Genomic DNA, 23887 nt, shown 5'->3' with positions numbered 1-23887 from the left:
TTTGAACTGTGAGGCTCCAAAGCAGCGAGTCAGTTAGCATGCTACGGGCTGAAATTTATTACTTGGAATAATGAAAAATGGCTGGTAAGAGGGAAGAAAAGATTTCGAGTTACTTGGATATAAAACCATTACAACTCATCCTGAGGGGAGCATGAATGGTGGCACTACAAAAAACAAATAACAAACCAAAGTGTCTCCTATATCTGTAGGATCTGTCTGATCCACGGATAGCTTTGTTAAGGTTTCGTGCTAATTTATCATGTAGATGTGGAAAAGCAGAGATTTTTCACTCAGTAAGAGAAAACTTTGACCTGCTGGAAACACATTACAAGTTTTAAGAACGCCAAGTTCACGTGGACTCCTGAGGCGACAGATGTAAAGAGAGACGGACCCCTCCATCCTCTAGTTGACATTTTTTACTGTGGTGAGGAGAGTCATTAGCTTCAGTGGACGGCAGGTCTAACAGACTCTCTGAACGAGCAGAGGCCAGGAGATAAGAATGCCTTAATCTGCCAGTAAATCTTCAGGACAATACTTCAGCTCAACATGACCCTAAATCCCTCAGCACTCACATTTAGCGGCTGTCCTCTGGTAGTGACCCTCTGCTGCTCACTGGCTACACAGGAAGTCTTTGTTAAAGCTGTCAGCACAGGAGGGTAGTGCAGAGTAAATCCACCCAAACAGCTTGCACAGGTTATTGTTTGCTGGCCTGATTTTAAAGGCTTTGGTTGAACAGGAGAATAGGTGGCAGTGGAACTCACTGAAGCACAAACATGTGGAAGACTGCAGATATTAAACATCCTGGACTCTTTCAATTCCTAAAAAGGTTCCTCTATAATAAGATAAGATAAGATAGAACTTTATTAATCCCTCGGGTGGGTTCCTCTGGGAAATTCGACTTCCAAAAAAAAGCACAGCAACGACCAAAGTTACAGTTACAGAACTGTTTTTTATATATATATATATATATATATATATATATATATATATATATATATATATATATATATATCCATCCAAGAAAGGGTCTCCAGTATGAAGAGTTGGACAGCACCAGGGCCCGACATGGTTCACGCCTACTGGCTGAAGAAGCTAACTGCACTCCACGAGCGTCTGGCAGCACAAATGAACCAGCTGCTAGTTAACGAGAGACACCCGGAATGGCTAACTGAAGGCCGGACGGTCCTGATCCCCAAGGACCCCAAGAAGGGACCGGTCCCCTCCAACTACCGACCAATAACCTGCCTCAGTACTACATGGAAGCTCCTGTCAGGCATCATATCGGCTAAGATGAACAGGCACATGGGTCAATACATGAGCGGGACACAGAAAGGAATTGGCAAGAATACCAGAGGTGCAAAACACCAGCTACTGGTAGACAGAACAATCAGCCGAGACTGCAAGACCAGACTGACCAACCTGTGCACTGCCTGGATTGATTACAAGAAGGCCTATGACTCAATGCCCCACAGCTGGATACTGGAATGCCTAGAATTGTACAAGATCAATGGGACCCTAAGAGCCTTCATCAGGAACTCAATGGGGATGTGGCGTACAACACTAGAGGCCAACTCCAAGCCCATAGCACAAGTTACCATCAAGTGCGGGATCTACCAAGGAGATGCTCTGTCCCCACTGCTGTTCTGCATAGGCCTGAACCCCCTCAGTGAGATCATTAACAAGACTGGCTACGGATACCGACTACGGAACGGAGCAGTTGTCAGCCACCTCCTGTACATGGATGACATCAAGCTGTATGCCAAGAGTGAACGAGACATCGATTCACTGATCCACACTACCAGGCTATACAGCAATGACATTGGAATGTCGTTCGGACTGGAGAAGTGTAGTCGGATGGTAACAAAGAGAGGGAAGGTAGTCAGAACTGAGGGGATTGAACTACCAGAAGGCAACATTGCAGACATAGAGGACAGTTACAAGTACCTGGGGATCCCGCAGGCAAATGGGAACCATGAAGAGGCCGCTAGAAAGGCTGCAACCACCAAGTACCTGCAGAGGGTCAGGCAAGTCCTGAGGAGTCAGCTGAATGGTAAGAACAAGATCCGGGCCATTAACACATACGCCCTGCCCGTGATCAGGTACCCTGCTGGGGTAATAAGCTGGCCAAAGGAGGAGATAGAAGCCACTGACATAAAGACAAGAAAGCTCCTGACCATGCATGGAGGGTTTCACCCCAAGTCCAGCACCCTGAGGCTGTACGCTAAGCGGAAGGAAGGGGGCCGGGGACTGGTGAGTGTCAGCACCACAGTCCAGGATGAGACAAGGAACATCCAAGAATACATTGGGAAGATGGCCCCAACTGACCGAGTGCTCAGTGAATACCTCAGGCAGCAGAAACCCAAGAAAGAGGAGGGAGACGAGGAACCATCATGGAAGGACAGGCCCCTGCACGGTATGTACCACCGGCAGATAGAGGAGGTGGCTGATATCCAGAAATCCTACCAGTGGCTGGACAAAGCTGGACTGAAAGACAGCACAGAGGCACTAATCATGGCAGCACAAGAACAAGCTCTGAGTACAAGATCCATAGAGGCTGGGGTCTATCACACCAGGCGAGACCCCAGGTGCAGGCTGTGTAAAGATGCCCCAGAGACTATCCAGCACATAACAGCAGGGTGCAAGATGCTAGCAGGCAAGGCATACATGGAACGCCATAACCAAGTGGCCGGCATAGTGTACAGGAACATCTGTGCCGAGTATAACCTAGAAGTCCCGAGGTCAAAATGGGAGATGCCCCCAAGGGTGGTGGAGAATGACCGAGCTAAGATCCTGTGGGACTTCCAGATACAGACGGACAAAATGGTGGTGGCTAACCAACCGGACATAGTGGTGGTAGACAAACAGAAGAAGACGGCCGTAGTGATCGATGTAGCGGTTCCGAATGACAGCAATATCAGGAAGAAGGAACACGAGAAGCTGGAGAAATACCAAGGGCTCAGAGAAGAGCTCGAGAGGATGTGGAGGGTGAAGGTAACGGTGGTCCCCGTGGTAATCGGAGCACTAGGTGCGGTGACTCCCAAGCTAGGCGAGTGGCTCCAGCAGATCCCGGGAAAAACATCGGAGATCTCTGTCCAGAAGAGCGCAGTCCTGGGAACAGCTAAGATACTGCGCAGGACCCTCAAGCTCCCAGGCCTCTGGTAGAGGACCCGAGCTTGAAGGATAAACCGCCCGCAGGGGCGTGCTGGGTGTTTTTATATATATATATATATATACACACATATATATATACACACACACACACACACACACACACACACACACACACACACACACACACACACACACACACACATATATAAATACAGAGACAAATATAAATAAAATATACAAAGGGGATAAATAGAATAAATAGGAATAAAAAATAAAAATACAAGTGAATTGCACATTTCAAGTATTGAGTCTATTGCACTGTTGACTATTTACAAAAAGTATTGCCCAAGGTATTGTACAGTGAGGTGAAGAGGCACTACAGCTTAGTTGTTCCCCCCTCCTTTGTCCTCCTGTTTCCCCTCCCTCTCCCCTCCAGAGAGGAGTTAAACAGTCTGATGGCGTGTGGGACAAAGGAGTTTTTAAGTCTGTTAGTTCTTGTCTTGGGGAGAAGCAACCTGTCACTGAACAGACTCTTCTGGTTGTTTATGGCCGTGTGCAGAGGATGCCCAGCATTGTCCATAATGTCCATCAGTTTCTTTAATGTCCTTTTCTCTGCCACTGTCACCAGAGTGTCCAGCTTCATGCCGACCACAGAGCTAGCCCTCCTGATCAGTTTCTCCAGCCTGGATGAGTCCCTCTTTGCTGTGCTGCTCCCCCAGCACACCACAGCATAGAAAAGTACTCCAGCAACCACCGACTGGTAAAACATCCTCAGGAGCTTCCTGCAGATGTTAAAAGACCTCAGCCTCCTGAGGAAGTACAGTCGACTTTGGGCTTTTTTATACAGGTGCTCTGTGTTGCATGACCAGTCCAGTTTATTGTCCATCCACAGCCCGAGGTACTTGTACTTGTTGACCACCTCCACCTCCTCCCCCTCTATCTGAACTGGCAGTGGACCTTCTCTGGACCTCCCGAAGTCCACAACCAGTTCCTTAGTCTTTGAGGTGTTGAGTTGCAGGTGGTTTGTGTGACTCCATGCGACAAAGTTCCTCACCAGACTTCTGTACTCCTCTTCCTGATCATCCCAGATACACCCCATGATGGCTGTGTCATCTGCAAACTTCTGAATATGGCATAATTCAGAGTTGTAGCAGAAGTCAGAGGTGTACAGGGTGAAGAGAAGAGGGGACAGCACAGTTCCCTGTGGTGCTCCTGTGCTGCTGACCACTGTGTCAGACGTGATGTCCTTCAGCCTGACGTACTGTGGTCTGTCGGTGAGGTAGTCGGAGATCCAAGCCACCAGGCAGGGGTCCACCTCCATCCTGTTCAGTTTTTCCTGAAGCATACAGGGCCGGATGGTATTAAAGGCACTGGAAAAATCAAGAAACAGGATCCTGACCGTGCCTTTTCCCCCATCCAGGTGTGAGTGGGCTCTGTGTAGGAGGTACAGGATGGCATCCTCCACTCCGACACCCACCTTGTATGCAAACTGTAGTGGGTCCTGGGCATGTTGTACCTGTGGTCGGAGGAGGTTGAGGAAGAGCCGCTCTAGAGTCTTCATAAGATGTGACGTCAGTGCCACCGGTCGGAAGTCATTCAGCTCATTGGGCCGGTTCTTTTTGGGGACCGGGACGATGCAGGATGTCTTCCATAGGGCGGGCACTCTCCCCAGTCGCAGACTGAGGTTGAAGACTCGTTGTAGCGGCTCCCCAAGTTCAGCAGCACACGCCTTAAGCATCCTAGGACACACCTTGTCTGGGCCTGCTGCCTTTCTGGGGCGAAGCTTCCTCAGTTGCCTCCTGACCTGATCCACTGTGACACTGGGAGATGTTTGGGAGGAGGGGAGGGGGGGAGATGTCTTGCTGCTGAGAGAGGGATTGGAGGAGGGGGGTGTCATGGTGTCAGGAAGGGGGGGAAGCGAGGGAGGCAGGAGAGTGGGGAGAGGACTCTGTAGTGAAGGTGAGGGTGAGGGGGTTGTGGGCTGGTCAAACCTGTTGAAGAAGTTGTTGAGTTCGTTTGCCTTCTCCACAGTCCCCCCCACTGTGCTTTTCTTGGTGTTGTGGCCTGTGATGGTTTTCACACCATTCCAGACCTCCCTCATATTGTTCCTCTCCAACTTCTGCTCCACCTTCCTCCTGTAGGTGTCCTTTGCTTCCCTCAGGCAGCGTTTCACCTCCCGCTGTGCTGCCTTCATCTCCTCCTTCACTTTGCTCCTGAAAGCCTTCTTCTTCATGTTGAGGACAGCTTTGACTTCCTGTGTTACCCACGGTTTGTTATTAGGATAACACCGTACCGTCTTAGCAGGGGCGACTGTGTCCACACAAAAGTTGAGGTAGTCTGTAAGACAGTGTGTCGCCCCTGTGACCTGTGACCCACGGTTTGGCTTGTTAGGGTTTAGTTTAGACAAGCCCACCTTTTTTCCTTTTTCTTAAGCACTTTTTTTTCTCCAGATTCAGGTTTTTTTTGCAGTTTCACTTCCCCACACTTGCGTGAGTTCAGTGAAATGACAAATCATTTAGTTCTTCTCCTGCTGCTGGTTCTGGTTAGAACTACTAGTGTAGAAAGACTGTAAGCAGTTTCAGTTTAAGCGTGTCCGAGGGACGAGAACCTTCTTGAAAAAAAGCTGACATACCTGAACTACCTGGTCAACGATTCAGCTAACAGAAGACAGAAAGTTCACGTCAAGTTAGTTATCACTGACGCAATGTCAATTATCCGAACCACCACAACTGGCTATGATCAAGCTCCTCACCTTATCTCTTTATCACTGTTGATATTGCACCAGTCCACCTATCAGTCTCCCACTTGGCTCTTCCCTCACGCATGAACAAGATACCATGCCATGCCACGGCCCCACACAATCTGGAGGGGCTCAAAGGTGGAGAAAAGCCGACCCCAAATAAGCTGCATGGGTCTGAGCTCCTGTAGACCAACTTCCTGCAGGATGGGCTGTTGGTGTCTGGTGCAATGTGGATTGGGTAATGATCAGTTGCCAAATTTGGCATTAGGGAAATGGAGTAAAGTCTAAGTGTTCCAAATAGTGGCGTGACCGATGTCTCCACACCAACATGTGGACATCAGCCATAAGAAGTTGTCTCAGTTTGCAAGCTGTAGTTCAGTTACTCAAACAATCATACAATTAAATTCATTCATCTGCCAACGCAACATCCTAAAACACAGGTGTCGAACTCCAGGCCTCGAGGGCTGGTGCCCTGCAGGTTTTAGATGTGTCCTTGATTCAACACAGCTGATTCAAATGGCTAAATGACCTCCTCAACATGTCTTGAACTTCTCCAGATGCCTGCTAATGAACTAACCATTTGATTCAGGTGTGTTGACCCAGGGTGAGATCTAAAACCTGCAGGACACTGGCCCTCGAGGCCTGGAGTTCGACACTCCTGTCCTAAAAGGTACCTTCACATTAACAAATGTATCCCATCCCAACTAATACTACAAACAATGAAAATAATATTAGGGTCTACTTTTTGTTTCGATCTGCCTATATAAAGAAACGCAACAGAAAGTTGGTTAGACACCCAGCAATCCAGATGAGAACAGAGGTGTGACTATCTACAGGAAGCCAGCCAAATGCTGCTCTTACATGTGCTCTGGTTTGTTGACACCACATGATGCTGGCACCTTTGGCTGTCTTTAAAGTGATTACTTTAATGTTTGGAGTCAATAGACCACCATTGTGTGCAGAAACCAACTTTTTGGGTACTCGTGACACTTCAGTCCAAATCTATGGAACAAAACAGCTCACAGAAGATGTTTTCAAATCTAACATCAAAACCTCCTTGATTGATTGAGGCATGTTAATTCTTAATAATCAACCCAAAACAATGTAAACCCAGTTCCATCTGCCCTACATCCTCCATATCCACTGTTTTGAAAACATGTGGATCAAAGATGTTATGCAGAGCCATATGGAGTTTAGGGATTTTGAGCTTATCCCAAATTATGGGAAGATCTCGCTAAGCCTGGGCTTTCTTATCAGCAACAGAACAGGTGTGGGAAAGATGGGAATGCTTCTTGTCTGCTAAGCAAACAGGCATATAGACTTAATGTTTTGTCCCAGTAGGATGGAAGGACACTCAAAGAAATGTAACCCTCAGAATCCAAAATTTAACCTTGGACTATACCTGCTTTTTAAGGATGTGCTATTTTACTACATCCAAATTTAATGTTAAGTTTAAGCAAATTGGGCCAAAAAGGTCATTCTACCTGTTGTGTTCTGTGAGTTTTTGCTCCCTTGATGCACTTTACACCTCTTACTTCATATTTTAAAAGTACTACATAGGTCATCTAACTCGTGTTTAAACACTGGACATACACCAATGCAAATCAGAGTAGCAGGGAACCACCACTGCTAAGGAAGTCTCACCTTATAGCCTAAAAGGCACAGACTTCATTTTAACAGCTAGGTGATATAAAGAGGTCCAGCTAAACTTTTACTTCCATAATGAACATGTATGTCTGCTAAGAGAAGCTCATTATTTGGCACTAACAGTCAGTAGAGTTACTCGAGTGTTACCTGCTATAGTTGTTCTTACCTGGCCATAGTCAGTGGCAAAGACAACAACACCTCCGGAGCAAGAGGACACGGTGCTGGGAAGGAACTGCTCATCCTCCCGTAACCACACCCGGTCGCCCTGCAGAGGAAGAAGAAAAGTTTGCTGAAGACTCTGAATCAAAATATGACATTTATACATTTGTCTCTAAACAATTAATCAGTGATTTTCTGTCATCAATGATATTGCATGAATGGGACCATTATATACAACCTACTACATTTCTTTTTTTAAACTGATAATTTACAAAGCAAAGGGCATCTTAATTTGTTGTTGACCCTCAACAGATCCTAACCACACCTATGCTATTACTGCATAACAGAATCATCTAAATAACTGAATTAAAACCCAAGAAACTGCTTCATGTAACCTAAAAACATTAGAACTCTCTCCTTTTAAATTATTTCGCTTTTAGGTTTCAGATCAATCCAATCTTGTGACTCTACACAACAATGCTAACTGAGTAATGGGATCCACTTCTGCGTCTGGTTTTTTTTGTACAGCACTCTAGAAATCTCAGGGAGACAGAGAAACGTAACTTTATGACAGTATTTAAATAGACTATTTCAGAGGTGGTGCTGTTGGTATATTTTGTCCTTTGCTAAAGACACAGGCTTTCATGTTGCCACGGCATGACCTTTCTCTGACCAAAAGCAGAGTCTCTGCTTTCATGAAAACACGGTAAGCTGTGCAGTGTTTAGTTTCAGAGGTCTCCACCTGCCGTCACCCAGGAGGCCAGTAAAGCTGCATGTTTATTGATGCTTTTTAGCGAGGAGTTCCTGAGAGGACTTTAATACCTGCTGACCAGTCAAGTTTACTGCCACTGGTTTCTACAGCGTTTCTCCTTAGGGTTAACAGCTGGATATGAAATGACTAGAATTCCCCTATTCTTTTGTGTTTGTGGAGGATTAGCAGGGAATCTGTGGAATTTACAAGAGGAGGTCTGATTCTTAACTGCATGTTTAGACGGTTGAAACTTTGTTTGAATCGTTCTTTTGGCTTTGGAAACCTTTAAAAATAATAGCTTCACATCAAGAAAAGCTTTAGTTCAGACAGTGCAGATCATTGATGGATTCGTTTGTTTGATAGGACAGTTTCAGACTAGAAACCAGCCTCCCTGAAATACGACTGAGCTACAGAATCGAGGGGCCCTTCGAGTGGATTCCCTCCTAATCGCATAGCCACATGTGCTGTTGTTCATTAGCGTGGCAGGCTAATGCTAATGGCAAAAACAAGCTCTGCACTTCACTGAGAGGCCCCTCCTCTCTCCGAGCTAGACATACATGTGACCTTTGACCCATGGGCCCTCACTCAGACAGAGCTGCCCTGGTGCAGCAGAGAGGGGCACCTGGGTGGGAAAATGTTAGCAGATGAATGAATGACTGTGGAGTAAAACGTGCACACACAGAGTAAAGCTCAGCGTTGCAGTGTCAGCAGCAGATCAGAGGGGTGCTGCGTGTTGTTCTAAACCCCTGACCGCTCCTCTGTGCGGAGGGAAGCGGCACAGTTCAAACGGTCCTGGGATCTCCTGGTGAGATATAAATGTGGCAGTCAGAGGGACTCGAAAAGGAATTTCTCTTCTGATCCCAATTTGGTCATAAGAAGTCTTACAGAGAAACTGCTCATCATTCTTTACTTTGTTTGGCAAATTATGAATGAAACCGTTGTTATATGAAGTCCTCAATTTCGTCTTTGTTTTAGTTGCTAGTTTTTGCATTCCTTGCTTCTTTGGTTTTGTCTGCCGTATTATTCAGACCTGCTTAAATGACCGAACAAAAGGTAAGAGGGAGAAGAGGAAGGTCCCAAGAGTTTAAACCTTAAGTGTTTAAGATGCTTTTCTGCTTTTGCTGACCACCTGAATGTTCTCCTCCTGTTTAACCGTCTGAATGAACTTTTCCTCTCACGGTTGTGTTGAAAGAAGTCGTCTCCACATGAAGATAAAAATCCATTTTGATATCTTCATCAGAAGATCGTTTACAGGCCTCAGAATACATGAGGACCAAGAGTGTACCGTTGTTCTCACATTATATTTAACCAGGCCTGTTACCAATGATCATGATGTATAAATCAGCCTCTCTCCCATCGCACCATGTATCTATATCCCCTTTCTGTTTTTTAAAATTATCATTTACCGGGTTGGGTTCGTGTTATGAATGAACACATTTTAACCCCAAACCATGACCCTCACGATTCCTGAACCTAAGTGAAAGCGAAATTAAGCGAGTGAAACAAAGGCAAAACACAAATGAGAGCTCTAAACAGAGGCTGGGCAGACAGCGGCGTCGGATTCTTTGGTGCTCCAGAAAAGAACCGAACAAAGGAAGGTGCTCCATTGTAACACGCACAAAGAGAAGGAGTGTGCTGTTTACCAGCCCGGGACATATGGACATTCCTGGTGTGCACCAGCACGGGAATCTGATGCTCGCACCAAGTTTGGATGTAGAAAGCAAAAGGAGGGTCTCCTTCCACCCACTGGCACACTTTTCAAGGCTCTTTTACCTCTAAAGACACCCCCCATCCCACCCCCAAATACACACATACATTCATTTTGTTTGTCCATCCTCTCTCTGCTGAGAGAAGAAAAAGAGGCATCCAGCACACATCTTATTATCCTTTCTCTCCCACCCCTCTTAATCTTCTCTGTATCTCCTCCTCCCTGAACTCTATCCCTACATGAACACACACACACACACACACACACACACACACACACACACACACACACACACACACACACACACACACACACACACACACACTACCCTGTTTCTAAACAAGGGATCTGGGCCAAAAGACTCCGCTTCACCTCCTCTCCGTCATTCATCACCACTGATTGCCTGAACTTTGAACATCAAAGATCTCATTGGTACTTTACAAAGGAATGAAGAAATTAAGGACCTAAAGTTGCATCTGTTAATGGATGAAAACCACACAGAGTTAAAGGCTAATAAAACTAGCAAACACTCAAGAAGCACGTACCACGCTGCACAAAGCTTCAGTAACTGATATAAGGTGGGCTGGTTAAAGGGGAAATGGTCAAGAAGGTAATGTTTTTAAAACAGCAATACCACAAAAGTTAAGTGTATAATGCATATTTTTACTAGATAGTAGGCAGAGCAGAGGTTTCTCAGACGGCTGCACACAATTCCAACGTGCACGGAAGAGAGGAAAAGTGTTCAGGCCAAACATGTAACAGACATTTGGTGATTACATGTAAAGTCTTCCAAACACATGACTCAATGCAAACAAACAAAAAAATCACTTCACATGCTGATGTACAAGCCTTTCAGCTGAAATTATTCCACACCTGTAGAGTCTCCTTATACCGCCAATAATCACAAATAAATCACAAGCTCATCATCGCCAATTAAAGGACATCCAAAGCAGTAAAGCTCAACTTCAATGAGGAAAGAGAACAAAAGAGGAAACGGTCGAAAAAGATGTTACTGTTACTGTAAATGATTCTGCCCATCAGTCATACTTTAGAAACGAATAATTCTTCATTGCTAGGAACAAGTTTAAACACATCATTAACAGGTTAAAACGCCAGCATTATTTACAGTACATAGAACATTACTGCGTTTCATCTTGTGGCGTTCATCAGGGTCACAACTGAAGCCAAACACACTGGTCTAGCAATAAAGGTGGTCTGTATGCAACGAGTGATAAGAGTTCTGAGCTCTTTAAAACGAACTCGTGATTTGATAACAGAGCATCAGTACCTGATAAGAGCACAACATGTGTTCCTGCTCTGTTGCAGACTACATAAAGACATGTAGTGCATCAGTTTCTTCTAATTAACTTTTCTTCAGGATCCAACCAATGGTTCAGATACCACAAAACTACGTCAAATTACAAAGAAAGTTCTGTTGAAGCAGTCAGAGAATTTCAGCTCGTAAAAGCTTTCAAAACCACATCAACACAAAACCACCAGCCAAAATTAGGAAAAGTGAGACACCTGTACAAATCTGCAGTTACACTAATTTTCTATCACCACATTGACATGAAAGGAAGCGGGGCCTCGCCGAGCTAATGTCAACACATGAGCTGGGAAACGCTTGAGAGTCTCGACTGGGACTGGGAGCTGCGGATCAAAGCCCAGCTGTTACACCAGAAAGACCTCTGAGCCCCTCGGTCCAGCTAAACCTGAACAAACTCTCTCACACACTCAGAGGTGTCCGAGTATGACTGGTATGAACAGGCAGGATAATTACAGTGGGAAAGAAGCTGCTGAAGAATTATGTTGGATGCCCCCTTACACCAGAAAAGAGGTACAAGTGTTTGGATATAGTGAGAAAGAAATAGCTTTGAGTCATAATTGGTTTTCTGAGGGTAGACACATGTTATAAGAAGTGCTTTGTGCATGGTTTTGGTGTTTTTGCAGGCTGTCTTATCCTATCAGATTAAAAATAATATATATAATAGTGAGATTCAACCTTCTATTTTTAGTCATTTTTGATTCATTAGGTTTAGAGCTTTATCCATCCTCCAACGTATAATATCTTCTGTAAACATGTTGGACGCATGTCTCAGTTATCCAGGGAGATGCTCTTTTCTGGCTGTTATCTCAATCCTGACACCTCCTCGTGGCCAGAGCCAAAACACCAACACAAACCTCCCACCCTGAAAGCTCTGGGAGTAGAATTGAAGCAGTCATCCATCGCCTGCGTGTATTTTCCCTGAGTAACCTCGACATGTGTGGCTAATACTCTCCCAGCAGGGAGCTGGGGAGGGGGGGCGAGGATATGTTCGGGGCTGGGAGCGTTCATACGCCATCGGTGTCGGGAATGAGCAGCTGCCTTGTTTGGGAGATTCCACTTCCTCTCCGACAACAAACTGAGTCTTGTGCTCGACCACAGCTACCCCCTCTATCAGCGCCGTCAATGCAAAAGCCTGTGAGGCTTTTTCTTTATCTTTTCGTGAGCATTAAAACTTTGGCTCAACACAACTGCTGGTATGTTCTCTGGAAGATGACCCGCTGCTGCTCCTGCAAACAAACGCCACTATTTTCTTCCATCTTCATTTATTCCTCTGACGTTCAACTGCTGTTAACAAATAGCTAGAATAAATGAAAAGCCTGCCTTTACACGTATGTATCTGCAAACGAGGAAGCAGCAGTCCAGTTGTTTTCTAGAAGAATCCATGCAATGTGTTGCTGCTGCTGAACTTTGACCTCGTCTACACCAGTTGTTCTGAGACCAGGCACATCTCCAACAGCTGCAGTCCTCCATCAATGTTTGCAGTGAATCTATCCTACCACAGTATTCCTTCAGTCAACTCTGAAGCTCTAAAGAGAACTGAACGTTATGGTGGGTGTTAATGGCATCGTTGCCAGCGAGATGTCTGCACTGCTTCCCTGCATCAGTTACTTGTTGGCCGAGCCACTAGTGACAGTATACGGCTGACAGGCCGCTCAAACACCTGGTTATGGTCCATGTCAAATCTGCTCCCAGATTTCACACTTGTTTCCGATATATCTGAGGTGAAATCCGGGCAGAAACTGCCATAGCATAGCATCTGCACAAACAAGTACTTTAAACAGCTTTAGGAGTTTCCAGAGAGCTCAGTTATATAAAGGAAGGTCCAATTGTTTTGATAACTGATCTTTTCAACCATCGTCCCCAACCTTTTGAAGTAATTTTGACCTGACAAATAACACGCCTTACTCTGTGTTACAGACACCCCAAAAGATTTGTGCTTAACTTTTGGAGATGTGAAATTTCCTATTTTATTAGACGGTGTTCAGTTCATCCATACAGCTTATGAATGCTGATAACTGGGCGCTCTTTTGACTAAATATAGTGACCTTTGGCTCCGCTGTCTGTCTATTTTTCACTCTGGTTGATATTCACTGATCTAAGATAGAAGATTCGTGTGCAGTCTTCATATAACATTTAGCATCTGACATCTTTGTTTCTTTGTTAACTGAAGAAAAGTGTTCAGGGTCTATACTGAAATGAAGAGTTTCATTATTTACCTTTATTTTAGCAGGGAGAGACATTTAGATTAAATCTTTGTTATACAACAGAGACCTGGCAAAGCAGCAGCCGTACATCAGTGTTGATATATGATACTACCTCTAATCATCAGAATATGATACAGTCTGCCAAATGGTACTTTAATCACGTCTCCAACCCTCAGTCGTCTCCACCTGCAGATCATCAGGTCCCCTCAGTCAGTCGAGTAGAGCGGATTATCTGCCCCTTGTTTATACAAGCCCCACATGCTCATCACACCATCCCCCTTAAACATCAGGCCGAGAAGAAACGAATGACGGGTTAAAGCAAAAAGAAAAGAAAACTGGTAATTTTTTAAAGTTCTGCACGACTGCGAATAGAAACAAAGCCGAACAACGGATCAGAAGTGCTGCGTCATGCACCGCTTATCTGAAGTCTAGAAGGCTTATGAACCCATTTTGATCTCAACTGTTCGAGCACATGATTCATGAGTACTTGAACCCTCAGAAGCAGGCATGCGGTTTCAAAACCTTACTAAATCTAAATTATTCTCTCTTCAGTGCTGAAAACATTATTCTGTGGCTTGAATTTGAATTTTCCACCACCTGATACTCACGCACAGCTATCACTCAAGAGTAAAGATAAACAGTGAGGCTGATCCTGCACCCCGTCTTACTCTGACCGTGATAGCAGGAGATTACAACAGACGGAGGGCAGGCCCAGATGCTTATTATCACGTCGGCTTTGTGAGAGACATTGTGTGTCCAGCAGATAGTGATAATTTCCTGCAATGTGTCGTAGACGGCAGCTCCAGACCTTTTGTTTTGCTTTGTCTTTGGTGTGAGCAACCTGCTGGATGGATTAATTATTAACTGTTAGTGGGAAATACTTTTTATGACTTAGCAACTGTCACACGCTCACGTGATTTTGAATTTGTCTTCAGTTTATCAAGACGTGACATTTAAACTGCTGCTGAGGAAAGCCTCTGAGTGTTTGTCAGCCGAGTTGTGAGCTTAACGTGAGACGGATAAATTGTCTGGAAGTTTCCCCTACTTGAGGTGACGGTGGCAGTTGGAGAGTAAATCATTTTTACCGCAGAGAGATAATCTATGATTTCCACAAAGGTGAAAGTGTTTGATTTTTAAGCCACTTCAGAATAAAGTTTATTTTTTTGCAAACCATGTGCTCCCTGTGCTTCCCTGTGATGACAGTGAGTTACAAACAATGGAAACAATGCACACCTATACACCGGTGTTTACTGTGAAACTGCTCTCTGGGGAATGCAGCCAGGAGGAAGTCCACAAATTGACCTTGAACCTTTGCCAGCATGCGGTGCAGACCAATCACCTCGCAAAGCGTTTGTGGAGAACCAACCAGCACAAGCTCAGCGGAAGACGTTATTTAGATTTGAAAGACTGGACACACAGAGTGAGATCAGGGGATTGTGGGAACCGATTAGCCCGCTGTATTGACTTGCCTGGGAAAGCCTCACAACGTGTCACACACAGCAAAACAAACACACAAAGACAATTACACATGATTAAACCCAAGCACACTGACAGAAATACACACACTCGTCAGCGTGAACTCATTTATCGGATGCACACATTTCACTCACAACTGTATGCGCGCAGTAATATCAATAAACAAACACGTTGTAATGCAAAACACATCCTATAAACTTGCAAACGTGCATTAACTCACACATGGAAACAAGCAAATCATACAAACTGCAGATGCACAAGCACAACGACTGCATGCGCACACACACACACGTACTCTTACACCGACAAATCCAAACGCACACAGTTTTACGACCACGCAAACACAAGATCAGCTAAACATACTAAGAAGAATATGGACAACTGAACATGCATTTGGGGAAATTAGTCTGTCGGAGTCACGAAAAGCTTCACCGGTTAAAGAATTGTCACAAAATAAAAAGAGAAAACGGGGGGGGGGGGGGGGGGGGGGGGCCTATTCCAGGTGTCATATGGTGAGAGGGGGAATGAACCTGACATCCATGTGTTTGGACTGTGGGAGGATGCTGGAGGACGTGGAAAGAATCGTTGCAGACACAAACTACACACAAAAGAAACTCTACCATATCAAATATTAAACAAATACATACACATACTGTATGAGGCTGTAAACGTACATTTTTGCTGAAAAAGGGTTCTATGGGGAATGAATCACTTCGCACTTAGTGGCCCAGTTTTCCAGCCATGAAGACTGCTACTCATCCCTGCAGCCTTCAGCACAGCTAAAAATAACAGTTACTTTACATATTGAGTATTTTAAAAGCTTCGGTTTGTTTTTCATTATGTTGATTGGAGACATGTGAAACCAATTTTCCTTTAACGAGCTTTGATGTTCTTCCATCTTTCTTAAAAAGCAGTCTAATCTCAGCCTATCGTTTAGGGAACGCTCTTATGTAACTCACTGAGGATGGAAGTTTACATTATCAAAGTCTGCTACAAAACTACTTGTTGTTTTTCCTTTTTTTCCCCTTTAGCTTCAAGCAAAACTCAATTCACAAGAGTTATAGGAAGTACAGAGTTGCACGGGGAAAATGTAATTGTCTTCTTTGAAGCCGCTATATGGACCAAATCTTGGAAATGGTTCAGCACTGTAAGTGACGTCCCCACCGGTAGCTCGATCAGCGCTGAATACACTTCATCTGTCATAATAACTGCTGCCTTTACATGAGCTCCTTCTTATTGAATTTCCAGTGCTTAATGCACCTTAATTAGACGTTACTTAACCACCCGGCTCAGTGAGCAGTGCCACGTATTACTGTGCCCTGAGCTGAGTGTGTCTGCTGAAGCCTGCGAGTCCTGACACATGACATGTCATTTCTTCTGAGAGCGGAGAAGTTTTATTAACGTGAATAAATTGGGAGTGTGGGATTTTTGGAAGGCGAGTCTGGATGGATGTAAGGATAAAACCTAAAACTGTTGCACGATGTGTAGAGACACTGCACAATTATTTATGAGTTTAAAGATGTTTTGTTTTTTGTCGTCTGAATTCGGCTTTTAAATATAAGTCTTCCACTTATCCAAGTTCTCAAAAAGACATGAAGATGAGTACAGAACTACTAAACTAAACGAGACAGAAAGAGGGAGAAAAATGAACTATTAATGCACCAGATATCCCCCTCTGTGTGCGGCTCCTTGATGTGGCAGCAGAACAACAGAGTCCCATCACAGCCAAATCGCACCCACTCAGCTTGTAAGACAGATACTGAAAAGCCAAATTCCCGCTTCCCATGGCTGTTCGCTAGCACAGGGGTAAATGGAACCATGTGTGTGGCCCTGCAGACACATCATACTGAATATTCTGAAGGTTTTTCCCGCAATCCAGTGAAAAGGTGTGTTTTTTTTCCCCTGGCATCTTTATTCAAACAGGCTCATCTATGACACAAACTTCTTCTCAGTAAAGCGATTCACTGTCGAGACCCGTGAAGGCTTCAATCGACAGTTCTGAAGCTTTCTGTATTTACGAGGACAAACAGGCCCGTGCATTATGGAAGGAAGTCGGAGGTTGCAGAGGCTTTTTCTGGGATAACTAATGTTGATGATCATGATGATGGATAAAGGAGAACTGTGATTATCACACTAAAAAACACACCGACATATGCAGAAGTACAGAAAAAAACCCCAGTCTGCACACACACAGGCTCTGCTCGTATATGATCTGTGACCCATTACACAGACATGAGCAGCAGCCATAAAACACACACGGCTCCGCTCGCAGCGGCCAATCGGATGCTGCGAGGAGCTGCTGACTTGACTGAGTTTAGATAATGTTTCTGATTAGATTTTCATGCACCGCAGTAATCAGAGCGCTGGCTGTATTCTGACTCTGATGCTCTGTGGAAAAAGGCTTTTTGTTTTTATGAGGTGTTTATAGAACTACTGCACACTGCATTCCTGTTTACAGCACACTGAAAAATGACCGTAGATGTTTTAGTCACTTGCGTTTTCCTCCAGCGGCCAATTTCAAACTCGATCTCACATTATTTTTTTCATGCCATTTTCACCATTTAAACGAGCCCTCCTGATTTAAACAAACCGTAAAAATCCAAACACTAAATTATAAATCGATGGAGGTGCAGACATTGTGTTGTATACAGTACATTGTTTGATTGCGTTTTATTAATTGCTGCTATGTTTGGCTCATTCTATGGAAATCCCATTCTGACCACCTCCACATGCACTTTCACCCTGGACGTCAAGCACACAGCAAACGTCCTTTTTTGTATCAAAACTTTTACGGCCAATCTGCAGTGCAGACTAGGGTTGTGATGATTTTAGGATTTCAAACTCAGTACCAATACCCAAGAACACACTTGAGACTCCAAACCCTTTTCAATACCACAGGCATTTTTATCCCTGTGACAAACATCGTTGGGGGGGGGGCACATTTCAGCAGATAAAACAAAAAGCAACAGTGTGAACCGACTGTAGTAGAAGCTCTGTGCTAGAGGCTCGGCAGTACCGTTTTATCTTGATGAGGAAATTGCATAAATGACTCTTTTATGAACGTTTTACTGATAAATATCAGCGAACTCTGCATACATGGTCAAGGAAAAGCAAGCATAAATATAAAAATGAGCCAACGGAAATCTGTTTTATGACATTCACTCAGGACTTCCAGCTTTCACTGACCACAGGATCAACTTTTAACAAGCTCCCTCTGCTTGCTTTTCACTCCTGTGCCTTATTTTATGGTTTATGACGTCACCATAGCTCAGTGGCTTTGTGGTTGGAATATACTTAGAGTCCAGACTCAGCTTAGAGATGGTAAACATTTAGAGAGCAAGTGTGTGGGTTTTTCTTCCCTTTTTCCCCCTTCAGGCGAGTGGAAGTTCATCCAGGATCAGTTTACTCAGAGGGAATCTTCTCAGCCAGAAACTAGCTGCTTTTAAAACATATGGAATCAGGAATGATTCAAATTTACCCCGTTTTTCACTTTAAAACATGTTGCAGTCGAGCTGCCTTCACTCAATTCTAATGCAGCTCATAAATTTAATTTATGAAGATGGACACTTGGTTTACAAGGCAGGAGAGGACATCAATAAGCTCTCTGCTTATGAGGATGTGTAAGGACACAAATTCTCTCTGACTGTGGTGGGATGGTACCTGAGCTGAAGATAACACACAGCTAACACACATTGCTAACAACAATTCTGTATTTAACCTGGCCAAAATATACAAAAACAAGGTTTTAAGTTACATCCTTAACCAATCTTGGGCTTTCAAGGTTTGGACACTAAGTAGACAGAAATTATTACAAATGAAAAAACCCACCTAAAAATATTAAAGAATATTAGGGCATAATATTCCAGCGGCATAAAAGCCAAGCACTTCAGGTTGGCTCCAAAAAATAGTTTTGTCTCTATAGTTTTGCCCTTAATGACAACAGGATGGGGCTGAAATGTTCGCATACACCTCGCCTGTATTAAGACTTAGAGTCATGCAGATTCACGGTTGGCTCCGCTGAGCCATTTCTTCTTGTTCGGCATTCGTTTTCACAAAAGAACACCCGAAGGAGTCCGCTCGCTTCGTGCAAAATTACAAGAACATTTTGTTTTGGCTGTTACAAATATTAAAGCCGAACTTGAGCTCTATAAGTACAAAGAGGTGATGTCATGTCTTTAGCTTAGCTATGTGCAGTTTTTATTTTCATTCATTTCTGTAAAGGTTTGGTTTGAGCTAGAAATGGTAGTAATATTTTTCGGGTGTATCCATAAGTATGGATGTATCCATATAGCTATATATCCTGATGTATCCGTATAAAATACAAAAATCAAGACAGCAGAGCAGCAAAGAAACTGGGAAATAAATCCTATTCTAAAGTAAACAGTGTGAGGAAGCACAGCTTTGGTACCAATGGTTCAAATTTTCAGGCTGATCATAAACTGTGAGAAAAAAAAATGAAAAAACGAGCTCAAAACCAAGTGAACTGTACATAACACCTGGTAGGCTTAAATTATTAACGACGCCGTTGTCAGCAGGGGTCAGAGGTCCCGGCACGCAGCATACTCCGATGTCAGGGAGTGAGCGTGAGCAGAGGTGTTGACTGGAAGCTCCACAGGAAGCAGCTGCTCATCAGCAGACCGTCTTCCTGCTGTCAGTGATCAAAAACAACGTGCACAAAGAGACGAGAGGAAAAGGTATCCTCACACTCGTGAAAGTGATACTCGCTAAACAGGACTGCACATCTCAAGAGAGCCGATTAATTAAAAGGCCCATTCATCCAAATTTAAAAAGGCAAATTTCAGAAAGCCTTTAGGCCTTAAATAAATGCATGAATAACACTTTCCCACACTAAATTCTTAAAGCTTCAGAGACGTGTATGTCTGGGAGATGAAGCTCTCAGTATTCTCCTTCAGCTGCTTGGTGGATAATTAAAAGGCATGTCGCTGTGGATCTGGAGAGCAGCTGTAGGGTGGATACATGTGAGTTTGCAGCTGACTCGGGAGAGACTTGGAACCTCTTTTGGTTGGAAGACAATCAAACCGCCAGGGGGAAAACACAAGTACGCTGTTTCATGAGCTGAGAACAAGAAACAGCACTCGGCCGAGCACTGCAAACAGGACAGAAGGCAGAGCCACAGAGAGGTGTCACTGTCGTGAAATGCCTCAGCAAACACAGGTCAGTGAATCTGATGCCAATTAAATATGTTTCTGCCCGTTTCTTTCTGTTAGGGACTCAGCGTGCTGAAGAACTTCAGCTTTTCCAACTATAAGTGTACTTACTGTCAATATTAATAACAGAATCCCAAAAATGTAATAAATAAATATAGTTTGGAGTGGACTCGAGGCCTCTTCAAGCAATACACAATATTCACTGTATTCATGTTTTACCCCCTTATATCCAACTAGGGTAGCAGTCGCCCCCCCCCCCCCCAAACCTCCTCTGGGGTGAGATGCGGGACACGCACAGGGACCAAATCAGCTGTCTCACCTGACTTCCCTGTTTTAGCCAAGCTGTCACCAAAAAAAAAAATGAACCAAGTCTTGTAATCATAAATCACTGTGCAGTCGTATGACTCGGGTGGAGGGACATCTGAATATAAAAATACAGTTCTCTGTTAGTACTTACTAGGACGGATGCCCAAATACTACGCAGTTTACTTCTAACCTTAACAGGAGGAAACCTTACCAGCCTACAATAAAGACCACCTTCAGTCGGGCCAATCAGGAAACAGTTAGTTTATGTGGGAGAAGAAAATATACCGCAGTGCTGTAGGTCAGACACCCGGTTAATCTGCAGTTAGGACAGTGCAGATAAGTGTTCTTCTGAGTGTGTTACTGCTAACAGATGAGTGCAGTAAAGCTTAATTTATAGTTCTGTGTTCAATCACCTACGCTGTAGCCTGACATACACCTTTTCCAGAAGGGTAACTACATATTCCAGCAATGCAGACTACATCAACTGTGGTTGGTCTGCTTTATTTGCTTTGCACGTGCATAATCCCTCTGTCAAACTGGACCTTTTTGCAAACAGTATGCACACGTAGCAGTGATGGAAGCTCACATTAAACAGATCAAATATGTATATGACATCAACGTAAACCAAAAGCACAGAAGCTCCACCCACCTGCTGTTCAAACCTTCTGTTTGAAGGTTCAGCGAGGAGCAGCCAATGAGAAGATGAGCATAAAGGGCTTGTTTTAGAAACAATAAGACCTGACAGTCTGCACAAAGACCAGCATCGGATTATTTCCGAGTAACTTTCCAAGTTAAGTTACTTGGAAAGTTGCTATAGTAGTTTTGCATGGTTCACATAAATTTGAGGATTAACATGACCGGTCAATTTTAAACAGATTTAAGGCATAGGAGATTTTCATAGGAGCCACAAAAAGACGGATTTGGAAATGTTTCGAAATATTGGCAGATTTCCAGGATGAATCAGTCTGCGTTACAAGCCAACCAGAAGCCCAGGAAACATCACTCTGGATGTCACGCCGATTCCTGTAACTGCACTAATAACAGTTTTCTGTCAGCGTCATTATCGCACGACAGAACGTTTACCTTCTCATCTTGCTCCTACAAGTGGGTGTCGTTTCAACGGGTAATCTGACAGTCCCACCACGTGTCAACACCGTGACATCTTCAGCTGAAGCAAAAGTGAGGGAAGCATGCAGGAATTTCACAATGACTGAACATCTGTGGATACTTTACTGTCGTTCCCAGACAGGCTTCAACTGTTTTTTCCCAATAAGTGCAGTTGCTTAATAAAATTTGCTCTTGGCTGTTTGTGTCTGGACATGTTTGACGGGAGCCTTTCTGGATGAATTTATATTATTTGCTAATCGAACTTGACTGACTCAGCGGGGTGTGTAAGGTTTCACCGCTCTGCCGCTGCCACCAACAGAGATGGTCAGACTCAGATTATTTTTATCTTATGCCAAAATGAGGAAAAACCCCGAGACACAACATGCAGCTCTACTTTTGTTACAATATTTCCTGTAATTGAAACTTACCCCCACCCCCGATATATTTTCAAGAATGAGATAAGCACAGGTTATGAGACTAAACAACAACTACAATAGTTCTTTGTAGGCTGAAAATGTGCCGCAACCTGTACAACAAGCCTTTGAGGCAAAACTGTAATATCACAGCCAGTCGAAACTGTCAGTTAAACACTTAAAATGACATCTTAACAAGTCATGTACTTTGTTTTTTTACTACACATCCTTAGCAGAGAACTTTACTGTGAAAGTAGAATGGGAGGCAGAGCCCTCAGCCTTCAGGCTCCTCTCCTCAGGAACCAGCTCCCAGTTTGGATGCAGTCAACAGACGTCGTCTCTACTTTTGAGATTAGGCTTCAAACATTCCTTTTTGATAAGTTGGTTAGCGCTACAAACCACTCCTTCATTCTTCTTAGTAACCTCATACGATGCACTGAGTAGCTCTGCTTGCTTTACCCCCCCCCCCCCAAGCAGACTCTTTCTGAGCCTGGTTCTGTCACGGGTTAAAAGGTGGTTTCTCCTTCACGCTGCCACAAAGTGCTGCTCCGGGGGGATTATTAGCTTTCTCTATATATAATACTGTAAAGGCCTTCATCATTCCATGCAATGTACTTTGGGTTGACTTTAAACTATAAAAATAAATAAATAAGCAAAGAGAATGTGTAAATCAGGAGGGAGTAGCAGCTAAAACTACTTAAAATTTCATTGCTAAAAACGGAAAATGTGTAAAAACCCGGCAGCTGCATGCTCAGAGTTTAATGGAGCTTATAAAAATAGTTTCAGAATCTATCCACATCTATTCACAGTTTCAGACATAACATCGAACTTCTAATTTTATATATTTAAAAACAAAATTCAGTACATCAGACTCGTGTATTCACTTTAAACAATTTAAAATGTTTAAGCTGCGTGCACGTTGATGGAAACTGTCCATATGGCAAACGGCAGGAGCCACAACTGACTGTTCAGCCTGAACCACAGTGACTAATGATGCAGTCAGTGATGACATGGAAGTTTATTTATTACTAAACAAAGCCAGCGCAAACAGAATACAAATCTAACAATGAGAGCGACGCCCTCCAGACTTTAGACCACAATGACTGCTTTTTGCTTTAGACATGGCGTGAACATGTCTCTCAGCCACATTGTGCGCCATGACTCAAAGTCAAACATGTTCCCACCTTTAGTGTCTCACCAACAAACTGTTCTCTGAGATATTTATTTATTTCTCGGAGCTTTCTAATGAACTCCTGATGACAGCAGCGTTTGTCTCCATGCACTTCCTGTGAGCTGCAGATGACAGTTTGGTTCACTGCGTCTCATTAACTATTCAGTAGCTCTCATTGTGTTGTTCTGGTAACTCTTGAGTCACACTGCACGAAGGTGACATTGTGTGTTCATTAGTCTGCGTTAATGACTCAGTGGTGTATTTGGCGTTAACTAAACTGCCAAACAAAGACACATATTAGTGGGTTTTATACATTTAGCGAGTTTAGAGTAGAGATGGACCGATCCGATATCACGTATCGGTATCGGTCCGATACTGACCTAAATTACTGGATCGGATATCAGAGAAAAATAAAAAATGTAATCCGATCCATTAAATATCACGAAAGCACCTCACAAAACTTGCAACACGCCGTAACTCACCTCAGAAAGTTAGCACGTCGGAGCAGTATGCATCACGTGATAGAGCAGCTGTGGCATGCGGGACCTGTCGGTGGTCTGGATAGCATTTGGAGCTTCGCTAGCAACCCGGCATTTCAT

General features: G+C 44.0%; 1 protein-coding gene across 1 annotated transcript in view; it reads right to left on the bottom strand.

Moving 5' to 3' along the window:
• myo10 (myosin X) overlaps window positions 1-23887 on the bottom strand; it is a 127514-nt gene that overhangs the window by 80111 nt on the left and 23516 nt on the right. Inside the window, exon 2 of the mRNA XM_026149129.1 lies at window positions 7665-7763. Within this exon, the coding sequence (XP_026004914.1) occupies window positions 7665-7763 (99 nt within the window). The remainder of the gene's footprint in view (window positions 1-7664; window positions 7764-23887) is intronic.

The sequence above is a fragment of the Astatotilapia calliptera genome, chromosome 18, assembly GCF_900246225.1.
Source record: "Astatotilapia calliptera chromosome 18, fAstCal1.2, whole genome shotgun sequence".
Classification (NCBI taxonomy): domain Eukaryota; kingdom Metazoa; phylum Chordata; class Actinopteri; order Cichliformes; family Cichlidae; genus Astatotilapia; species Astatotilapia calliptera.
The sequence above is the reverse complement of the archived record's forward strand: the minus strand, read 5'-3'. Positions and strand labels throughout refer to the sequence as shown.